The sequence below is a fragment of the Plectropomus leopardus genome, chromosome 19 (assembly GCF_026936395.1).
Source record: "Plectropomus leopardus strain MGB_pleo_1.0 chromosome 19, ASM2693639v1, whole genome shotgun sequence".
In the NCBI taxonomy this organism is placed as follows: Eukaryota; Metazoa; Chordata; class Actinopteri; order Perciformes; family Serranidae; genus Plectropomus; species Plectropomus leopardus.
Genome location: NC_142194.1, coordinates 28,174,898 through 28,197,427, shown reverse-complemented (window position 1 = coordinate 28,197,427; position 22,530 = coordinate 28,174,898). Strand labels below are relative to the sequence as shown.

Genomic DNA, 22,530 nt, shown 5'->3' with positions numbered 1-22,530 from the left:
GTTATCACTGTTGTCCAGGGCATCAGACCCGAATATTGAAGACAACCTAAAGGGGAAGGACTAGTAGTCACAGCCTCTACAAAGATGCACAGGCACGCACTTCTTTTTTTTAAAAGATATTTTTAGGACTTTTTTCGCCGTTATTTGATAGGACAGAGTGTATGTGTGAAAGGGGGAGAGACAGGGTACGACATGCACCAAAGGGCTGAGACCAGGGATGAACCCATGACCGCTGCGGTGAGGACTAAACCTCTGTACATAGGGTGCCCTCTCTATCCACAGAACCACCAACACACCACACACATCTAAATGTATATTTAATTTATACAGGGGCTAGATATATATGTGAATATTAGTAAATACTATTATTCTGCTCACTGGAGATGAAGTTCTGAGGATGAAATCTTCCACAAACAATAGTTTCTTTGATTTTTGTCCCTAACATCCATGCAAATCTGGGTGATGGTCTCTTTCTAAGACCCATTTCTTATCTATTTAAAAAACACACAGACACATAGGTAGTTACTTTGTGTCTTTATGTTCTTTAACCCCCAGGTTGTCTTGCCATTGGTGGATCAGTACTTCAAAAACCACAGGCTGTACTTCCTGTCAACAGCCATCCATCCAATCAGCAGCGGAGGCCATGCATCCAACAAGGAGAAGGAGATGGTGACCAGGTGAGCGTGACAGATGTCACAACAGTAGATGGATAAAAACCACTCATGGTTCTGTTTTCTAGTTGAATATGATCTTTTCTAATGGACTCCATGTGTATGACAGGCTGTGTGCATTTTTATCTCTCCTGCTGTCTCTTTGTCTTCCTCTGGGTTGATTGTCTCACACCGATTTTTTCTCTTTCTCTGCTTCCCTCTCTACCTCCTCCTCTCTCCTTTCATTCAATCTTTTCAGTCTTTTCTGCAAACTGGGAGTTCTTGTCAGACATAGGATATCCTTATTTGGTAAGGAAGTTCATGCCTTCTGCTCCTCCTCCTGCTCCTTCTCTGCTGTGGCTCTGAGTGAATATAACTGCAGTGTGAGTGCTTTCATACCATGTCAAACATGGAGCGGGGCTGGGGGATAAGTTGATTTTTATCTATTAATTGCAATGTTTTGGTTTAGGATGATTAAAATGCAAATCAAAATTTTCTCTTCCTCTGCCACTCCCTTTGGGCTTCTGTACTTCATAGTGTTGATCCAGCGGAGTTTGAGAGTTTTGATGAGATACAAAGAGCCACAGACAAAGTTATGAAACACAGTCATTTTGTTTAATGTTTTTTCTTCAGATAAAAGTTGATGAAGGTGATAAAAAGTGGTATCTCAGTGTTGAATTACAAGCATAGGTTGTTTAAATTAAAGGAATAGTTCGAATTTTTTGAAGTGTGTTTGTTTGAGCTACTTTTCTACAGTCAGTGTATTAACTACAGTAGATGGCAGTCAGCACATTCCCAGTTTGGAAAAGTAGACAGGAGAACTGCCACTGTGCATGGTTGTCAATACTGGTTGTTTGGGCAGTGGTTTCATTTATCTGAAGGTATTTAACATAATTTTACGCGATTGTTGAGTGTGTCTGTGGCATAGACACACAACATCTTTGAAATCTTGAAACACACACACACACACACACACACACACACACACACAATTCAAACAATGCAGATTGCAAACTTTTCAGCTTTATGCGGAAAGACATGCATTCATCATGTTTGCACAGCAGCGTGTTTTTATGCGACACAGGTCGAGGATAAACAAGAGAAAGCTCAATAACATCCTTAAATAGTGTGTGTAGCAGTGTGTGTGCATGCACGCATGATATTGTAGGTGTGTGTATACCTATTCTGTGCTTAGCAGCTTGTGTGCTGTGTGGTGTATAGTGCAACTTGTTGTACCATATTCAGATGCTGAGGGCATTCCACTATGTCATTCTGCTCAAAGTGAAAAGATGTTCCACCTTTGCAAACTGAAATTTGATACAACCAGAAACACACATTTGAGCAAATAAATGTTTGCTGTTGATAGTTTTAGGCTGTCAGGATTTAGCTTTAACAGTGTACAAGGCTAACAGTGAATACACTTATGATGTGACTTGTGACTTTTGAAGCTGACTAAAGAAACATCTTTTTGCTTTGAATGTGGTGCTGATCAGACAAACAGACGGCTCCTGCTGATATTTTGTTTTAGTGGACTGTAGTGCTTGACTCTTGAAATCCCTGACAGATGGAACCTCAGACCCTCAGACCCTCAGACCCAGTATTCACACAGGGTTTCCTCTTTATTTATGTGTTCCTGTCTGCTTTCCAGGTAACAATGCCACATCCATAGTCAATTGTCTGCAGATACTGGGACAAAGCCTGGATGCCAGGTGAGGACAGACATTCAACTGAGACGTGTGTGTGTGTGTGTGTGTGTGTGTGTGTGTGTGTGTGTGTGTGTGTGTGTGTGTCCCTTGTCATTACACTTGGGATGATATTGAAGGACCATAGAGTGGACAAAGGTTTTTTACCCACCTGGTCCATTTCAGCCCTCGAGGCAGAGTCAGGCCAATGACTCAGCATTTTTTGTGTCTATGCGAACTCGGACCCCTCCAAAGCGAACCGAACTCTGATCTGAGTTAGAAAATGGTTCAGGGGCCACCTGACATCCTATCAGGGGTCAGATTTGGCCCGTGGGCCGTAAGTTGAGTAACACTCTCTAGAGGAATCTACCTCTAATTCTTTCATTTAATTCTTTCAAAGAGTGTTGTCCGGCACTTTTCTGCATGATGAGGACATATAGGCAGTGTGGAAGCAGTCCAACTGCTTCCTTCTAAAAGCATACATAAAGGTGTGTCTACTAGACAGCTGGTGTCCAGAGCAGGCTCTCCTACCAGAGAGTATAACTCATCGATAGCCCAGAGCGTTAAATGAGTTTAGAGTAACAGTAGTTATTAAAACAGTAAATGCATTTATTTTCTTTCCCTGTCTGTCAAAATACAGCCAGCTGGACGAAGTCTCTCTTATAAAGATGATAGTGTTAATTCAAGCTCTTGTCATATATCAGGACAGTGATGAAGACTGGTCTGGAGTCAGTGAAGGCAGCACTGCGGCTGTACTTCGACAGTGCAGCAGAGGATCTGGAGAAGACACAGGAGAACCTGAAGCTGGGGCAGTTCACCCACAGCAGAGAGCAGCCGCGAGGCGTCACTCAGATCATCAACTACACCACCTTTGCCCTGCTGCCCGTCCTGTCCTCTCTCTTTGAACACATCGGACAGAACATGTTCGGAGAAGACCTCATATGTACGTACTGACTTATGGTACTCTTATGTTTGCTTGAGGCATCAACCGTAAAATCCTAACTGTTAGTGTTTTTAAATGTTCCTTCATGAAGACGAAGAAGGCTATGCATTTACATAATAAAAAAAAAATAGGTCTGAGCAATGTCACATTTTCAGCATTAAAAAAGACGTTTATTTTTAAAAACAAAGGAGAGAACTCTGAAATGTAAACTTGAAGCATTGTGTTTTGTTTCCGTCTCTTCCTGCAGTGGATGATGTCCAGGTTTCCTGCTACAGAATCCTCAACAGCCTCTATTTTCTGGGAACCAACAAAAGCATCTATGTAGAGAGGTACAGTGCATACTACAATACACATGTACACTATTTAAGGTACAGGAACCGGTTTCTTCTAAATCTGTATGTTGGTTTACATGTAATGTGAAGAACATTTGAATTTAAAGAGAATGTGAAAATGTTATTGTTTTCACAATGATAAGACAAAACAGGCATTTTTGCTTTTTTTATATTGATTAATCAATTTTTCATTGATTTGTCTCCTTTTCTCAACCATTTCCTTTCCTTTTCTACTGCTGTTTCCTGTTGATTCCTCATCTTGTTTCCTTTACCTTCCTCTGTTTCTTGTCTCCTTTCTTCACCTCTCCTGTTTCCTCTCCTCACTGTTCTGCTCCCCTCTCTTCGCCCTCTCTCCTCCCTCTCATCTCCAGACAGCGTCCAGCATTAGGGAAGTGTTTAGCTGCCTTCTCAGCAGCCTTTCCTGTCGCCTTCCTTGAGCCTCACATCAACAAGTTCAACAGCTTCTCCATCTACAACAGCAAAGGAAGCAAAGACAGAACAGGTCCTGATGAATGTGGTCTGCTTTTCAATTTTTAGCTGCTCGAATTTTACAAATATGAAATTACGCCAAGACATATAAGGCGGCTTGTGGCTCAAAGGTAGAGCGGGTTGTCCTCTAATCGGAAAGTCAGCGGTTCAATCCCTGGGTCCTCTGAACGACATGTCAAAGTATCCTTGGGCAAGATACTGAACCCCAGATTGCTCTCAATGTTGTGTCATTGGAGTGTGAGTGCGCATGAATGATTACTGAGTGGCAGGTGGCAACTTGCACGGTAGCCTCGGCCACCAGTGTGCTAATGGGTGAATGTGACATGTAGTGTTAAAGCGCTTTGAGTGATCAATATGACTAGAAAAGTGCTATACAAGTATAGTCCATTAACCATAAGTCCTGAGGTGATTGTATCCTTTAAGAATCACATGCAGTCATGCAATTGAGCACATCATATGTAAGGTTACTTAGTCTGCACATTACTCTGTCATTTGGATCTGGAGACTGAGACTGCAGGTCCATCTGCTGCTGCTGGCTGTGACAGAATACTGTCACAAATAATTACTGAGCCATAGATAGATGTTAATATTGGTGTTTTGTGTTTCCACCTGTCAGCTCTAGGTCTTCCAGGGCAGGTTGGGGAGGTCTGTCCTCTGATACCAAACTTGGAGAAGTGTCTGGAGGAGATCATGGAGTTGGCAGAGTCTGGCATGAGATACACTCAGATGCCTCATGTCATGGAGGTGAGATATATGGATCCACATCAGCAAACTGAGAAACTTTGTTTGATTTCTTGCCAAAAACATAGGACAAAAACAGAGTGGTCGAAGATTCGATTCCAGCTTTGGCCCTTTGCTGTATGTTGCCTCCTCTCTCTCTCCCCCTTTCACGCTTAACAACTGTCCTATCAATAAAAGGCAAAAATGCCCCCCCAAAAAATCTTGAAAAAAAAAGTTCAAGAAAAAGGGTATTTTTTTTATCATTTCCTTCACTCCCCCATTTCATTTGTTTTTGTTTGCCTTTTACTTTTTTGTGCTTATTTTTAGGTGATTTCCTTGTAACAAAACTGGACTATTTTTTCCATGTAACATACTTTCCATGTTAACATACAAGTTGGTTAGAATTTTACTGAAAGTGTGTATTTTCTTTTTTCTGCAGGTGGTGTTGCCCATGTTGTGCAGCTACATGTCTCACTGGTGGGAACATGGACCAGAGAGCAACCCAGACAAAGCTGACAGCTGCTGCACCTCTGTGACCTCTGAACACATGAACACTCTGCTGGGAAACATCCTCAAGATCATCTACAACAACCTAGGAATAGACGAGGGGGCCTGGATGAAAAGACTAGCAGGTAAACTATCTGTGTGTGTGTGTGTGTGTGTGCGTGTGCGTGCGTGTGTGTGTGTGTGTGTGTGTGTGTGTGTGTGTGTGCGTGTGTGTGCGTGCGTGCATGTGCATGCGTGCGTGTGTGATTCAACATATTTTTACATATAATCAAAGTCTTCATGTTTTTTGTTTCTGTATTGTAGCATACTGTATGTAACATTAAGAGGTTCTGAAAAGTTTTGAAGTGACACCATCTGTCAGTTACCATCTCACACACACACTCACTATTGTGTTTAATGCTCAATTATTGAACCTCATCTCTGTTCCTGCTTCAAAGTCTTTTCTCAGCCAATCATCAGCAAGGCCAAAGCCCAGCTGCTCAAGACCCACTTCCTGCCTCTGATGGATAAACTCAAAAAAGTGAGTCTCACCATTTTACTACGTATTGTACATTCTTATGTAGTTTATTAGAATATTGGCTGTCTCAGAGTACACTTCCAGTATCATACAGTGTGGGAAATAAGTTAAATGTACACCTGACACTGATATTAACTCCACCAAAGTTGAATAGCTGGAATAACCTTCCTCAGCTTTAAATAATTTGACAATAAATCTAATGCAGTGTTTGCAATGTATGATTATGATACTACCACTAAGACCACAGTACATTTGCTGTTGAATTTAAGAGGATGCTGTGTGTTACTGTGTCCTGTAGAAAGCAGCAGTTGTGCTGATGGATGAGGAGCACAGCAAGGCCGAGGGGAGGGGGGAGATGTCGGAGACGGAGCTCCTCATCATGGACCAGTTCACCATACTGGTCAGAGACCTGTACGCCTTCTACCCTCTCCTCATACGATTTGTTGACTACAACAGGTACGGTGTGCTGATTGGATGATTCCAGCACCTCTGTTCTTGTATTTGAATACTTTTTTTCTGTAACAACAAATACTGTATGACCTATGTCACTTTCAGAAATGTGTTACTTAAATGTGATACTTGCCTACATACCTGTCCTGCATGGGATCTGTTTAAATTACGCTAAGCGGCATATTTGCTGTATTTTAACCCTTAGACCCTTAGAGCCCGCTTTAATATTATACACACTCGTATCGCTCTGCACACTGAATGTGCTTTTTTAAAATTAAGCTTATACATTGATATGATTTTTACTTTCATTATGTTAATTTTTAGCCAACATCAGTCCTAATCATGGATAACAAATATTCATTGATTTTCAGAATTTTGACCCTTTAAATGCCAGGCTTTTGTCATGATAACATTGTTTTTAGATGATAAAAAAAACCCCACAAAAATGAATTATTTACAATGTAGCACATGCTAAGTAGATTTTATTTTGATGCTCCCAGTCTGGAATATGTCAGTGATTAGCAGCAACACTGATTGTGAGGTGCACTTTGTGGAAATAGCATGTATTTTCTCCATGTACCAAATATTTTAAAAATGTTCCATCAGGTGGAAAATAGTAAAAATGACAAATTCCAGAACGTATGTAGCAATTAGGAAACATCCCTAGTCATGAACAGCCAGTGAGCACCATTTACAGAGGTGATCAATACCATGGATAGGCGCATCATGTCAACCTGCAAACATGCCGCAAAAAAAGAGAGAGAAAAAAAACAACTTTTCAGACACTGAAATTTCGGATGAAGTGGAGATGAGAAAAACATTTTCTTCTGTTGGTAGTAATGTGAGGGTTGGGCTATATTTTCTCACTATTCTTTCAGGCTTGTATCAGGTCGGGTGGTTCCTTTGATGTGTCGATTAAACATTTATTTTATTTCCTTTGAGGAAACTGCTGTGAATTTTCTCTTGCTTAAAGGCTCTTTGGCAGGAGTTGTAATGAATTGAAGAGAAAGAGGGGGACATGCAAGAGAGGGACAGAAAACAAGAAAAAGGGAAAGGAGGGCTGCAAGGTGACTTGGTTGGCAGTGTTTGCTTCTGCCTCCCCAGCAGTGAGAGAGATGTGTGTAACCTGCAGCAGAGAGCAGTGATCATCATCTGCGTGCTGCATCATAATATATTACCATGTGTGCTAGACTGTACCTGTCATGCACGAGATGACAGACTAAAAGAAGGAAAGGAAGAAGGAGAAGTAATGAAAGGAAACATGCCACTCCTTAGCTTGTAATACATGTTTTAAAATTGTAGGATTTATTTTTACAGTATTAATATGGGGTTTTAACCATGCTTGGGCCAAAAACTGCACATAAGAAAGCACAATATGAATTCAAATTGTAATTTCTAATTAGTACAAACAATATGCACTATGAACTATTACCCATCAGCGGCTGCTGTAGATTTTGTTAGTACCTCGGGAAAGATCGGAGCTACTACCGGAATATACATAAATATCCCTCTGCAAACACTTAACACACAAATTTATTCTGCTCACATTTCATGAATGAGACCTAATGTGTCAGTCTTTGAAATTTCACAAACATTTGGACCACATTTGGAATTTAAATATTTTAAATCCAGTGTCGTTCATATCCATGTTAAGTAATGTGCAGTCTTCTTCTCTGCCTTTGTTGGCATGTTACCACCACCTGCTGACCAGTAGAATAGAGTGACACCATTGGTAGGACTGTATAACGCGTCAGCTGTGTGTGTCCTTGTTCGAGCACACAAGATAAACAATCTGGGACCCTCTCATAGGAACTCAGCTCCACAGCGCTACTAGAGGTGTGTAAATCCACAGGAAACTTTTGTGTGTTGCCACTATCACTAATCTGTCTTTATATGCTGACAGGGCCAGATGGCTGAAAGAGTCCAACCCAGAGGCTGAGGAGCTATTCCGCATGGTGGCTGAGGTTTTCATCTTCTGGGCCAAGTCTCATGTAAGGGAATACCCAAGGAGCATGCAACGAATCACAACAATATGCTGCTGATTTAAAATGTCTCAGTGAGAGGTAGAGAAGAGCACTAGACAAGCTAATGGTGTGCGTAAAAAAGGCACAGTCATTTTTAGGTTCTTAAAAGTCAACATTTTGGAATTTTTGGTACATAGTTGGATAGTTGGAGTCATTGTGCTTTTTTAGGTTTTCTGTCTGTCCACTCACCCATTCTCATGAACACAATATCTCAAGAATGCAGCGAGGGAGTTTCTTTAAATTTAGCACAAACATCCACTTGGACTCCAGGGTGAAGTGATTCGATTTTGGTGGTCAAAAGTCAAGGTCACTGAGACCTTATCTCTCTCTTTCTGGTAAATGTGATACCTTGAACACTTTTAGGGAATTTCTTAAAATTTGGCACAAACGTTGAGAAGACTCAGGGATGAAATGATTACATTTTGGTGGTAAAACGCCAAGGTCACTGCGACCTAAACCATCGCTTTCTTGTAAACATGATATCTCAAGAAAACCTTAAGGGAATTTCTTCAAATTTGGTACAAACATTCACGTAGACTCAGAGATGAACTGGTTAGATTTTAGTGTTCAGAAGTCAAGGTCACTGTGACCTTGCATTTATCTCATTGTTGTGAAAGCAACATCTGAAGATGACCTTGATGGAATTTTCTCAAATTTGGCACAAATGTCCACTTGGACCAAAGAATGAACTGATCAGAATCTGGTGGTCAGAGGTCAAGCCATACCGACCTCCAAACAGTTTTTGGCCTTACACTTACGATGAATGCTGTCATGTTGTCATCTTTCTGCAGAACTTCAAGAGAGAAGAGCAGAACTTTGTGGTCCAGAATGAAATCAACAACATGTCCTTCCTCATCACTGATACAAAGTGTAAGATGTCAAAGGTACGGACACATGGACAGAAGGACTGAATCAGGGTTTTCATTAGGAGGTTTCTGTATGATGCTTCTTACTTGTGTGTGTTTCCATGCACATGAAAAGAACACACTACCCCAAAAATGACAATTTGTTAATGAGTTACTCACCCAGTGTTCAGCTGAATTCATGAAAAAAACATGTTTTTCTCACATGCCTTCACGGTCGGGATGGGTGTTATATCAAACATACTCCAGGTATCGTGATGCGTTCCGTGTGCAATATATAAAATGCCTATATCGCAAACATCGAGTATAAACTGTTACGTTTTTGTAAGCCATCAGCATCCCGGTTCTCTCGCTCTCTTCTGTGGCTCACACACACACACACACACATACACACACAGAGCAGGGCTTGTGCAGAGCTCCAGACTGTGACTATTCAGTCACATTTTGTGACCACAGAGCACCAGAGTGACCTGCGTGCTCAGTGAATGAATTCTCACAGTTAAAGGTGCTGCAGTATCTGTTTAATTGTCTGCAAACACGAACATCCAACTGTTGATCGGAAGCTTCAAGTCCACAGAAAAACACATCGACACTTCCTGTCTGAGACAAGCCATGTCCTTCAAAATAAAAGCACTGTGGGTCCAGCTTTAATTTATTTAATTAGAACAACGTTTTTCAAAATTTTATCATAAAAGTACTTTATTTAGCTTTCTTGTAACCATATTTGATTAAATGTTGTTATAACAGTAGTGTATTCAACTTTATTATATTAGAGTAGCTACTTAATTTAACTTTATTAAAACTGCAGTTCATTCAATCATTTTTTATATCAGTAGTTAACAGTAGTTTAGAGAACATTTTAAAATATTGCGATAAATATTGTGTATCTGGATATAGCCTTGAAATATTGCAATAATATAGCCACATCACCCAGCCCTACTTCACGGTGAATGAAGTCATAGGGGTCTTCGTGTATCAATAGCAAGACTAAGTTTACAAACTCTCACTCAATTTGTGCTGTATAATCCAAATCTAATTTCTGCAGTCAAATGCCTAGTACTTCACAAACACACAGCCCTTTTAGACCAGGAACTGAAAGTGAAACTTATCTGTGATCTCAAAATCCATGCTCCATTGGCGGAAACAGTAACTTTACCTCTTTTAACACGGGTAATGCTGGTCTTCTGCTACTGTGGTTAGTTGGCTGATTTATGTTATTGTGTGACTTTGGTGAATCCAAATGAACCTTTTTTAATCACCAAATTCACACACTAACACAAACAAACTAGCATTCCAGGTAGCAGTAGATCTCCTGTGTTCAGGAGGGTAAAACTACTGTTTTGGGGTTTGAAGAGAGCATAAGGCTCATTTTCTGTTCAAGTTCTCTGTCAAAATGGGCTATCTGTTTTTTAGGAGCACTGAGCACAGGATTGGATAAAAGAGACTTGAATTTCACTGCATGTGTTGTGTGAGGGCTTGTAAACAGATGTTTTTGATCTAGTTTTGCTGTTTAATGCAGACCCCTGTAATTTCAATTCATCAAACATTTCCTAACTTTTTCGGGTTTTTTTAGTGGAGGTATTGTATTCAGGAATACAAATTATCACATGATGAATAATTGATTTAAAAAAAAGGTTATTTTGGGGGATAGTATCTCTTTAAAAATAAAGAGCATAATATGCCTCTGCATAGAGCAGTGTGTGCATTTCTTGTCTTCTGCTGTGACTCTGTCTCAGGGAATAGTTTCAGACCAGGAGAGGAAGAAGATGAAGAGGAAGGGAGATCGATACTCGATGCAGACGAGTCTCATTGTTGCTACACTGAAGCGCCTGCTGCCTGTTGGACTCAACATCTGCGCTCCTGGAGAGCAGGAGCTCATCGCACTGGCTAAGAACCGCTTCACTCAGGTACGATGAACACTACATTATGAAAATGACTCACTTTTCCAATAGGTTGAGACAAGGAGCTGTGGAAACCACTTCAGTTTATATTACACAGCTTCATGTACTATACAGAAAATTTCTCACTTCAATCTCAGCTCATATGATCACACCAATTTTTATGTTGCATCATTCACCAACACATATACATGTGTTATATGCCATACATATTTTTTTGCTTATGATATCAGTTGATATCAATATTTGCCATGTGATATCAATTGTTTTGTTATTCAGAACAGGTTCTTTAATGGTTACCTTTGTGTCAAAATGGAGCATGCATTTACTGTGTTCACAGAAAGATACAGAGGATGAAGTTCGAGAGATCATCAGGAATAATCTCCATTTACAAGGAAAGGTGAGAAGACTTTGAGTCTATTATCAGAGTCACTGCACTGCGAATATGGAATAAACTCGACATTACTCCATTATGCTTTCTATTTACACAACAGAGAAATTTCAAAGGTTTTGTAGTGGATAGTCTAAATGGTAACAGCTCCAACATTTGGCTCACAATGTAGCTGAAAACCACAGCATATAATAGACCCCAGAGCTCCTAGAATTGTTCAGCCTCGACACACATTGTACTGCATGTGTGTTTGTGACTGTGTGTGTGTGTTGTACAGTTGGAGGACCCAGCTATTCGTTGGCAGATGGCTCTGTACAGAGACCTTCCTAACCACTGTGAGGACACCTCTGACCCGGAGAAGACTGTGGAGAGAGTGCTGGAGATCGCTCATGTCCTGTTCCACCTAGACCAGGTGTGTGTGTGTGTGTGTGTGTGTGTGTGTGTGTGTGTGTGTGTGTGTGTGTGTGTGTGTGTGTGTGTGTGTGCGTGTGTGTGTTGTTAGAAGAATAAAAGATGACATTGCATTTCAGTAATTTCGGGGCACAGGCAGTATAGCTATTCATGTTATATCTGCAGTTGTGTTTAATCATATTGGGGCTGATAGTTTGTAGTGTGTATGTTGGCACCTCCTGCAGCCTCCTCATAGAACAGCTGATGAGATTGGCCATTATTACAATTTTCCAACTGCAAAAGTAGCATGTCTGTTGTTTGAAGACATTGTTGTTTACAAATGCACTTCTCTAAGCAGTTGTCTTAGAGCTCTAGGCAATATGGCCTCCAGAAGGTGAGCTATGTCAGTAGAGTCTGCCAAACTGAGTGCTTCAGTCTGTGTGTTTAGGTTGAACATCCTCAGCGCAGTAAGAAGGCTGTGTGGCACAAACTGCTGTCCAAACAAAGGAAGAGGGCTGTGGTTGCTTGTTTCAGGATGGCGCCGCTCTATAATTTGCCCAGGTACATCATGCAACACACACATCAACATACAGTATGCATAGTGTGTGTATGTGTGCGAACTATACATCTGGTGTATGTTTAAGAAAGACTTAATTGGTACCATATCTCCCTCAAACTAGGCACCGGGCGGTCAACTTGTTCTTGCAGGGTTATGAGAAGTCCTGGATTGAGGCAGAAGAACACTACTTTGAAGATAAACTCATAGAAGACCTGGCAGTAAGTTCATTCTAACATAAACAAAAAAATAAAAATAATTCTTTAAAACACCTGGAAATATTTTACTGTCAGAAAAAGTAGTCCCTAAAAGCTCTATTGTTTTTTTCTGAGAGTGCGCCATAGGATAGTGAATGTGTTTATATTCCAGAAACCAGGTGACCAGGAGCCATCTGAGGAAGAGGAGGGAGTCAAACACATTGATCCGCTGCATCAGCTCATTCAGCTCTTCAGCAGAACAGCCCTGACAGAGAAGTGGTGAGTTCATATGGAAGATGCAAACTTCTACCTTTTTTTTTTTTTAGCCTAAAGAGTAACTTTAGCATTTTTCAACCTGGACATTATTTTAATAGTTTTTTTGTGTGTGTGACTTACAGTATGTTAACAATCATGTCTGGTCCAGTATTGAGCAAGGGAGCTGCTGCCTGCAGAAGCAAAACAGGCCGCAATGTAACCACTCAGGGCATGTTCACACTGTCACTATATCTTCAACACTGACAGGATCAGATTATCATTCTAAGTGTCTGACAACAGTATGGAAGGGATCCCTGCAGAGACAGACCTTTTTGTGAAAGAGTCAGTTTCTTTTTGATAACCCTTTGAAACCTGAGCAAATTAACTTGATATCTTTCAGAAACAGGGGAAGAAGGAAATGAGCAACAAAAAAAGAAATTACCCAAAAATAAGCAAGAAATTTTAAAAATTTTAAAAAATGATAAAGAAAATTTTTCATTATCAATGATTAAATTAGTAAATAAATACAAAAAGGCAGACAAGAGTGGGCAAGGTGCTTTAAATCAAATTCTAATTTAATTCTGTAACTTAATTTTAAATATATAATTCTGATCATAATAAATATATATTTTTTTAGGAAGAATTTCTTAGGAAGTTGCTTATTACCTTGTCTCCTATGTTTTTTTTTGATAGCAATCGCACCAATTTTCTCACGGTACAAAGGTTTAAATACTTGTGAAAGGTGTCTGAAAGATGCACAAGAAAAGTGATGTTTATCCAGGTTCCAAAGTGGTAAACCAGATTCACTTTTGCCAGATACACTAAACTCATTTAAACAATTTTAGCATGTATAAAGTAGGGTTTGGGGGTATGTAAATTTTCATACCTTCCTGAGAGAAATGCAAATGTACCTTTTTAGTTATCAAATTGAACTTTCTCTTGGTCACAGAGATCCACAAGACTTAATAGCCTAGGTAACCCTAACCCAAAATAAAACTCACCCAAACCATTTTTGTTACTCTTGCTAGTAATCTAGTTAGTAAGTCCACTGTTCCAACAATCACCAGCTCCGTTTTGGTCCAAATAAATCCTTCATTCACCAAGTTAAAAAAAAAACCATGCAGTTATTCCCCACAGTCTCTCTCTGCCTGCTGGCAGCTGGCTGATTACAGTCCTGTAACGTCTCCCTCCAACACTAGGTGCCGCTGTGTCTTTCAGCTTAACTGCCTGTTCCACCAATAGAGACCAGAGACTGAGCTCCTGTGGTGCATGCTGTGTACTACATACGACGTCGAAAGAGGAGCTCCTGTATTTATGACTGTATTGAAAAATATATCTTTGGGATTTCTAAATCCTCTGGTATAACTTAATACTGTTATACTGCCCCAAGCCTAGTATTTAGTCTATATATTTTCAGATCTAACTTTGTAAATTAAAAGTTTATTTCAGCCAAACCAGAGCCAGTGATTGTTATAATTTTGTTCGTTTTAACTTTAAATAAAGTGTGTTTTACTATGATGAAATTTCTGTTATTGTTGTTAAATGGAGTCTTGTGGGGCTGGTGATAGCAGAAACTGGGCTGTTTGTGGCTAAAAAATAAAAAGAATCTTAACAAGAAAGCCTACCTCCATAGGAGTCCTTTCTATAATGTTGTTAGACACTAAAAATCTGAAACTATCAGTGGCAAAAACAAGCATTTCAAGTGGATGGTGAGAACATGCCCAGTTGTTACATTGTGGCCTGTTTTGTACCTATGCGTCACATATGTACAAAAACATGGGGGAATTGCATCCAGGTTGGAAAATACCAAAGTTACCTTTTACAGTGGTTTAAAGTTGTATCTAGCATCACTTGATTTTCCATGGGATCAGCAGTAGACCCCTCACTAAAGCACAGTCATTTAAGGTCAATGCTGCAATAAAAAAACCTAATGCAGCTTAAATGATAAAGCCTGTGTAGTCAGTCAGCTCATGCTTGTGTGTGTGTGTGTGTGTGTGTGTGTGTGTGTGTGTGTGTGTGTGTGTGTATTTCCTGTTTCAGTAAATTGGATGAAGATAATCTCTACATGGCCTATGCTGACATCATGGCTAAGGTACCAGCTACTGAATACCATCACTAGAAACCTTGTCATTCTTAGAATCACAACCCAGTTTATTGCCAATTAGGTTTAAACATACAAGAACTTTGCTTTGGTGTGTTTGTGCATAACAATAAACAAACTGAAAGAAAAATCAAGAAATATAAATGTGGAATAGAAAAATACACAATAATACCATGAAAAAATACAATTAAAAATCTATCTACAATATATCTGTCTCAAAATGAAAGATCTGAACAGTTTAGGAGGTAGTTATGTGCAGAAATGTACACAATATTGTTCAGGGAATATACAGAAGTTCAGTGTGAATACAGGTGACTAAGCTGGTTATCACAGAGCGATGATAGTGATGATGATATTGACGTAATTCCTCCTTTTGCAACATTTTCTCCCTCTGCTCTCTGTATGTTACTCACATCTTCACTCCTTCAGAGCTGCCATGATGAAGAAGATGAGGATGGAGAGGAAGTGAAGAGTTTTGAAGTAGGTTATCAGTCACTCACGCAGTCTATCTGACAGTCCCTATGATGGTTTGCATTCAAAAGTCTGCTGCTGTCTGTCAGACGTGTGTCTTGTTGCACATCAATAGGAGAAGGAGATGGAGAAGCAGAAGCTGTTATATCAGCAGGCTCGGCTGCATGACCGTGGAGCAGCAGAGATGGTGCTTCAGACCATCAGTGCCAGCAAAGGTAGATTTTCCTTACTGAAGGTGCTTCCTCACACCATAGCTACTATACATGAATGTGTTGTAGAGTCACTTTCAGTTCACAGGTTTAGTTGTATAAAAGCAAAATCACACTTGAGGTTGTGATGTTGGATTGTATGTCATCATGGTTGTGATAATCATTGGCACTCAGCCTGCAACCTCATGCCTAAAACTGATTCATAGCCATGATGATATACAGTAACACATCACTCCCTCTCATATTATATTGTTTAAGTATGGTTTAAACTGAAATTACAAAGTTCTCGCTACTTTGCTGCACTCCAAAGCCTAACATGTTTTCTAGTCCCTGTTGCATCTGCTGGCCAACTTGTGCTCATGCTTTCTAGAGATTGCAGATGGGGTATTCCAAATTAAATACATACACCAGATAAAAAACTGGGAAATGCTTAGCTTTCTCAGTCAACTTACAACTAAGATATCTGCTGACAAAAAAGATTTTTCTATATACAGATTTAATTACTACATCTGCAAACTATATTTTTAAGCTAGTAGCTCTCTGACAGTGGCACAGCTGATGGAGGATGCCAAAGGATGGCAAACATTTCCAATAACTCAAGAGCAAGGTTAAGTACAAAAGTCAAAATTAATTAAAAAAAGACATGTTGTTATCTAATGAAATATTCCGCTTCTTAATGGCGTTAAACTTTTCAAAAACATTTTCACTGCAGTCCCAATCACTTAGCCTATTGAGTAATTTAGTAGTTTGTTTTATGTTCATACACACAATTGTCACTTTTTTGTGTGTTTTTTTGTATGATAGTGTTTATAATGTGTCTGTTCAGAACATGGTGCTTTATACTGGTTACTGTCATCTTTGTGTTGGCTTATGGTTTACACCATAAGTGAGTTGGCTGTTACTTTTCATTTGGTGATTTCAGCTGGATTTTCTCTTGGGAAGCTTCTGCTCTCAGATATAGTAAAAATGTCATTGATACTGTTCTAAAATACCCCTTGTCCCCTGCCTGAAATGGTACGATAATTATATGTTTTTTGCAAGAGCAGTGATAAGGAAGTAATATTTTCAGTGATAAGGAAGGTGTGCTGTCATGCATATTCCAGCACATTCTAAAAGTCTTGAGGACCTATCAGATTGCATGGTCGCAACTACCTGTTGTGTAATGGTAGATAAAGAACGAATGCGTTCTCTGTGTGTGCCGTTGCACAGGTGAGATGGGTCCCATGGTAGCCTCTACTCTGAAGCTGGGCATAGCTATTCTCAATGGAGGGAACTCTACTGTACAGCAGGTACTTCACTGTTCAGTAACTTGTGTTTCTGCCATGTGCAAAGCCAGTTTTATCATGTTTCTATTATTGTTACTGTTTGCATTGTATTTGAGAGACTAGACACTCGGTGGTCACTTTATGAGGTACACCTGCAAACTTTGAAAATTCAGTTCAATACAACTGCTCTGCCACTGTGTCTACTTTTATGATCTCATCATTGAGGTGTTATTCAATTATTTTTTTCCAGCACCAAGATCATAGTAAGTGATGGGGTTATTGGACTGTCTTATATTCAGAGGACTTCCTAATATTCTGGCCTTCTCTTGTGCATGGAGGACAAAACTTACAAAAATTACACCTCTCAATGTGTGAATTCAGTTCAATTCAATTTACATCCACAAAATGTCATATTTTGAGCTTTGTAAAGGCAGGTGTAATGGCAGGGTGGTTGTGGTGGACTCAATAACAGGAACATTTGTACAATATATACACACCAATCCAGTATTCCTGTAAAGTATAATGTGTTTGAGACCCTGTCAGAGGACTGCTGTTCGTCATGAGGGGTTAAGACAGTGCAGTCCATATTACACCTGTATTTGTGTTAAAGCAGAATTTGATTTAAAATATAACCCTGCTGTCCCACTGTCCTCTGTGGTCTTTTTTCTGTCTCTTTGACAGAAAATGTTGGACTATCTGAAAGACAAAAAGGATGTGGGCTTTTTTCAGAGTCTGGCTGGTCTGATGCAGTCATGCAGGTAACTCTACAAACTCTTCCTGCTTCATGACTGAAACAAACACCACAGGTGGGTTGGCTTATGGCTTCTGACTGAGCGTGGTTTTGACAGGTTCACTCAAACAGCACTCAAGTATATCCAGCTACAAATGGTTGAATAAATACATTTTAAAGAAATAAAATCAAACAAAAGAATTAGAACTACAGAAACTATGTTTACATGCACACTTATCATCAGCAGTGGCCAGAAATTAGAGTCAGATTTTTTGAATTTCTCCAGGGAACTTTTCCTTAACAGTATATCCCTGATCCAACACTACAGAGCAGAATCTGATCCTGTTTCACCTGAAGATGCCTCCACATTGTTTTACAACAGACGTTTTCACAGGTCAAATTATTGTTAGTCCAACTAAAACTGGAGCTTTAAAATACATAAATAGTCTGACTGTAATCAGACTAAATTGGATATTTTGAAGTCGCACTAACACACCTAGATAATGTGGTTGGGGGTCCATTTACTCTTTAATGTGTACATCTCAACCAGACCTGAACTGGCCTAGGCGTTCTGCACACGCTCCATAGTCCCCATGCCGGCCTTTGACCTGGAAGTTGAGCAGCATAAATTCATAGAAGAAAGCCGGAAAAAAACAAAAGAAGATTAAGAAAAGGGAAGAAAACAAAAGATGATGGCCCCAAGTAAAAGCGTAGAGTAATTACAAAATGTACATTGTGAAAAGTTATTCATGTTTTCACACACAGGTGCCTCACTCATTTGAGTTCATGGGCCAAATAAAGCCCAATATGAACTCAAGTGGGCCTGATCAGCAAAGCCGTTGCATGATAATCTATAAGTAACAACACCTCCAAATTTCAGCTCTAAGCCTTCATAGTGCATCCATATTAGGTGTGCAGAGATTTAGTGAGCTGGATTGGATCCATTTTTGATGCCCTTGAACTACAGCCAGAGCATCAAAAACCGCACTTCTCTGAGTCATATTGTGCACAAAACTGAACAGACATTTTACACCTTTTTTCAGATTCAATTCTTTTCAGAGATACTTTTCAGTACTTCACAGAAATCATAGAAAGTTGCTCATCTTAACTTACCTAAGAACCATCACATTTGAATATTTTGTGGTTTCTTTACTCCTCTCTGACAGTGAACTGAATATTTTTGGGTAGTGGACAAAACAAGACATTTTAAGGCATCATCTTGGGCTTTCGGAAATACTGATTGACACATTTAACCATTTTCTGTCATTTTATAAACCAAACAATTTATTGATTAACCAAGAAAACTATGGACAAATGAACTGAAAATGCAAATAATAGTTACTTATTGCAAACAGGAACTGCCTTAGCCAGTTCAGGATACTGTCAATGGTTTATAACCACAGGACTCAAGGTGTAGCCCACAGCATAACTCACTGAATCCATGGCAGCACACTTCCTGTTTACATCACACAAAGCATTGTGGGAACTATGGTTCCAAAAATTATAAATAGAAGGAGAACATCAGGATTCCCATCTGTATTGAATGCTGTAGACTGATATGACCTTAGTGTTTCTTTGACTGTCCCAATCTATTTTGGTGCAGTTAAATTTCCTGTAGCCATTCTTTTTATTGGTAATGTGTTAGCTGTTAAAATCCTGCATGTTATACAGAATTTGGTGAAAACTCTGGTAGTCGTAGTTAATTAGAATGGCTTTCAAGAAAATGTTTACTTCAAAATGAAGAATGCAGATTTCTGATGGTACTTTGGACGAGTAATGAAGTACTTGAAAGCCATACTTGAGTAAAATTACATATTTCTTAACAGAAAATGACTTTGGTAAAAGGTAAAGTCACCTATTAGAATATTACTTCAGTAAAAGTTTTTAAGTATCTGATATTCACTCTACTTGAGAATCAAAAGTAATTCTGTGTCATTAAATGGTCTTAAGTATTGAGAGTAAAAGTTCAAGTAAATGCTGTTAATAAAAAAGCAAGTGGTCAGAATTCTGAGCATTATTAAGTATATAGTTTCATAACATCCTTCACCTTACTAACACAGCAGACACTTGACAAATGAGGTATTTTTTGCAACTTGAAGGATTTCAGGAATAAAGTCCAGATTTTCTTCCTTTGTATGCCTGTCCATTCGTCCCCTCCTCCTTTCCTCACATCCTTCCCTATTTTGTAGCAAGTAACTAAAATTCTTAGAGGAAATACATTGAAGGAAAATAACATATTTTATTCAGGATATTTAGTGAAGCAAAATTTAAAGTTGACAGAAATATAAAATATCTATTAAATATAGATATACCCAAAAAATTACTTAAGTATTATAACGAAGTATTATTACTTTGTCACTTTACACCACCACTCTGGACAAAAGTGTATTTAGGACAGTGCTCAGCCGCTGGTTAAGGTGTCAGGGGGGTGTAAAGTCAGTGAAAAGAGCATAGAATAATAACAGAAATTGACACTACATTTGTCTTTGTTTCAGTGTTCTGGATCTAAATGCATTTGAGAGGCAGAACAAAGCCGAAGGACTGGGGATGGTGACAGAGGAGGGCTCAGGTAAGCTTCCCCACAGTGTGTGTACACGTCGTTGATTTCTATTTTTGAAAGGTCATAGCAGTAGGTAGTGTATGTGTATTTCTATTAAAATGCTTTTCTTCACCAGGTGCAGGTAAAATTCTTAAATGTCACTTGAATGTCAATGTAAGGATGGTACATTTTAACCTACCTATAAAAATCCAGAAGGCACTTGGTTTCATAGAGAAATGATTAGGAAGAACCTTTTTTTCCTCCAGTTGAAAATAACAGTTTTCCACAATAAGGTGGAAGCGTTTACATGGAAAGTGTTATTTTTCAATACATCAATACAAGATTCTTTTTATCCTCCAGATCATCATTCTTTATCTTGCTTTGTCCCACTTACCCTGTCATCACATTGGTTGAGCGATTTGATTTTTATTCAGTGGTAATGCAGTACTACCTGTTTTTCACATGCATTATCAAGTATAATTTCCAAGTGTACATGTGTATGTGCCTATGATTTGCCTGTTACATCCTATGTGTGTATACATGTGTTGCAATCGTTGACAATCATCTTTTAGATTGCACAGTAATACTTTTAAAAAATTAAATTCTCAATTTCTTAAACCAAAATCCTCCATGTATTTTGTATTATTAGATTTTTAAATACAGTCATAACTAGCAAACTAACTATTGGATTATAATAGGTAATTATAAGATAATGGTATTTAATGCCGTGGCGCATACAGTATTATCATGTTACAATAGGTGCAGTGATTATGTGAAAGTTTTAAGTAATTTCTGGTTTTAAAAAAAGGTAAATACCTGTAGTTGTTTTGTAAATGACATTTCTAACTGCCTTTTACTCATTCCTTTCACCTCACTTATGAAGCAAGATTTTACTCTCCCTGTTTGCAGAGCATCGGTCTCTTAATGTGTTTACATGGATTGTGAAACAAATGGTACATATGATATAAAGCAGTTCCCTTGGGTGTTCAGATCTTTAAAATTACCCATTGCATATTTTATTTATTTAATCATACAGACAAGTTCTCTTTTGCAGTTGTTTTGCATATGCTGCAGTGACTCAAAGTAACAAAGGTGGGAGTAGTGAGAGGTTATTATACTACCATTAAACATGTCAGGGAGAGGTTGCAATTGATTGTTGGAAGTTGGACTGGGCGATATGTCTTTAAAACAATTTAATGATATTTTTAGGGCTTTGTCGTGATACACAATATATATCTGTAGTTCTAAATCTGCTGCTGCTGTGAACTATTCAAATACAAAATTGTGAAATGAACTACAGTTACAAATTAAGTAGCTACTGCCATAAAATAAAGTTGCATAAACTACTGTCATAATAAAGTTAGGTAAAATACCGTTATAATGTTAAAGTATAAAATTAAATTAAGTACTGTTATAATAAAGTTAAATAAAGAATTGTTTTAATTAAATAAGCCAAAGCGGAACCCATGATGCTTTTATTCGGCAGATAATATGGTTGAAATCTTAGCATCAGGGATTTAACATCTTTTAAGCACTGTCCATCTACTTTAACAACATTTGAACACTAAGCATTATTTTTGTAGACACAAAGTTCTCCTTCTTTCCTCTTTCTTAAGTATTGTGTCCTGTCAGCTCTTAACAAGGTGTGCCCATCCAGTGCAATAGCTTGAACTCGGATGTTAGGGGTTAACCATGTCTCTGTGAAGATGTGTACAGAGCAGTCTCTGTTTTCCTGTTGCTGAATGAGCCTCAGTCAATGGGTTGGAGGACTCTGTAAAGCATAGAGTACATATGAAATGTAAAGCATTGAAATGTTGTCAATCCATGTTCTCACTGTTTCACATGCAACCTGTTTGCAACTTGTTTGGTATGTGACAAAGGTGGACAAAGGTCCAATAACCACTAGCTGAAAAGGGGCATATCTCCACCTACTGTGTAGTTGTTGGACATACTTCCATCAATAAATGGATTCTTCCACGGTGCTTGTATACTGGGAAAAGGACAGTAGTCCAATGAAATGGTCGGTAACACTTTCGATGAATACCACATCTATAATGCATTATGACAGCATTCATAGTGATTATAATGCATTCATAGTGCTTTATGAATACACTCATTAATACACATAATTCTTACTGATGCACGATATCAGTAGTCATAAACCATTATAGATTTGACTTATAATGATTTACAAGTGGCAAGGGTCTTATGGATGCTCTTAACTTGTTATAAACCGGAGGTTGAATCGCGGGGCTTATAATGCATTATAAATGTTTATACTCACTTATACACACATCAACAGTTAAATGAAGTAAGGACTCATAGTGTGATATAACAGTCAATGCTGTATC

The 22,530-nt window shown here is 38.8% G+C and overlaps 1 protein-coding gene across 5 annotated transcripts in view; it reads left to right on the top strand.

Annotated features, from left to right (window-relative positions):
- Nucleotides 1-22,530, top strand: part of ryr2a (ryanodine receptor 2a (cardiac)) — a 246,285-nt gene that overhangs the window by 169,423 nt on the left and 54,332 nt on the right. For all 5 annotated transcript variants that reach the window (XM_042507822.2, XM_088070115.1, XM_088070117.1 and 2 more), the window contains exons 65-88: nt 556-677; nt 910-959; nt 2,299-2,359; nt 3,037-3,275; nt 3,523-3,604; nt 3,979-4,109; nt 4,713-4,840; nt 5,256-5,448; nt 5,761-5,843; nt 6,139-6,296; nt 8,194-8,281; nt 9,106-9,198; nt 10,914-11,084; nt 11,416-11,475; nt 11,744-11,878; nt 12,305-12,417; nt 12,537-12,633; nt 12,782-12,888; nt 14,905-14,956; nt 15,395-15,445; nt 15,552-15,651; nt 16,855-16,934; nt 17,592-17,668; nt 20,136-20,209. In XM_042507822.2, the coding sequence (XP_042363756.2) occupies nt 556-677; nt 910-959; nt 2,299-2,359; nt 3,037-3,275; nt 3,523-3,604; nt 3,979-4,109; nt 4,713-4,840; nt 5,256-5,448; nt 5,761-5,843; nt 6,139-6,296; nt 8,194-8,281; nt 9,106-9,198; nt 10,914-11,084; nt 11,416-11,475; nt 11,744-11,878; nt 12,305-12,417; nt 12,537-12,633; nt 12,782-12,888; nt 14,905-14,956; nt 15,395-15,445; nt 15,552-15,651; nt 16,855-16,934; nt 17,592-17,668; nt 20,136-20,209 (2,545 nt within the window). The remainder of the gene's footprint in view (nt 1-555; nt 678-909; nt 960-2,298; nt 2,360-3,036; nt 3,276-3,522; nt 3,605-3,978; nt 4,110-4,712; nt 4,841-5,255; nt 5,449-5,760; nt 5,844-6,138; nt 6,297-8,193; nt 8,282-9,105; nt 9,199-10,913; nt 11,085-11,415; nt 11,476-11,743; nt 11,879-12,304; nt 12,418-12,536; nt 12,634-12,781; nt 12,889-14,904; nt 14,957-15,394; nt 15,446-15,551; nt 15,652-16,854; nt 16,935-17,591; nt 17,669-20,135; nt 20,210-22,530) is intronic.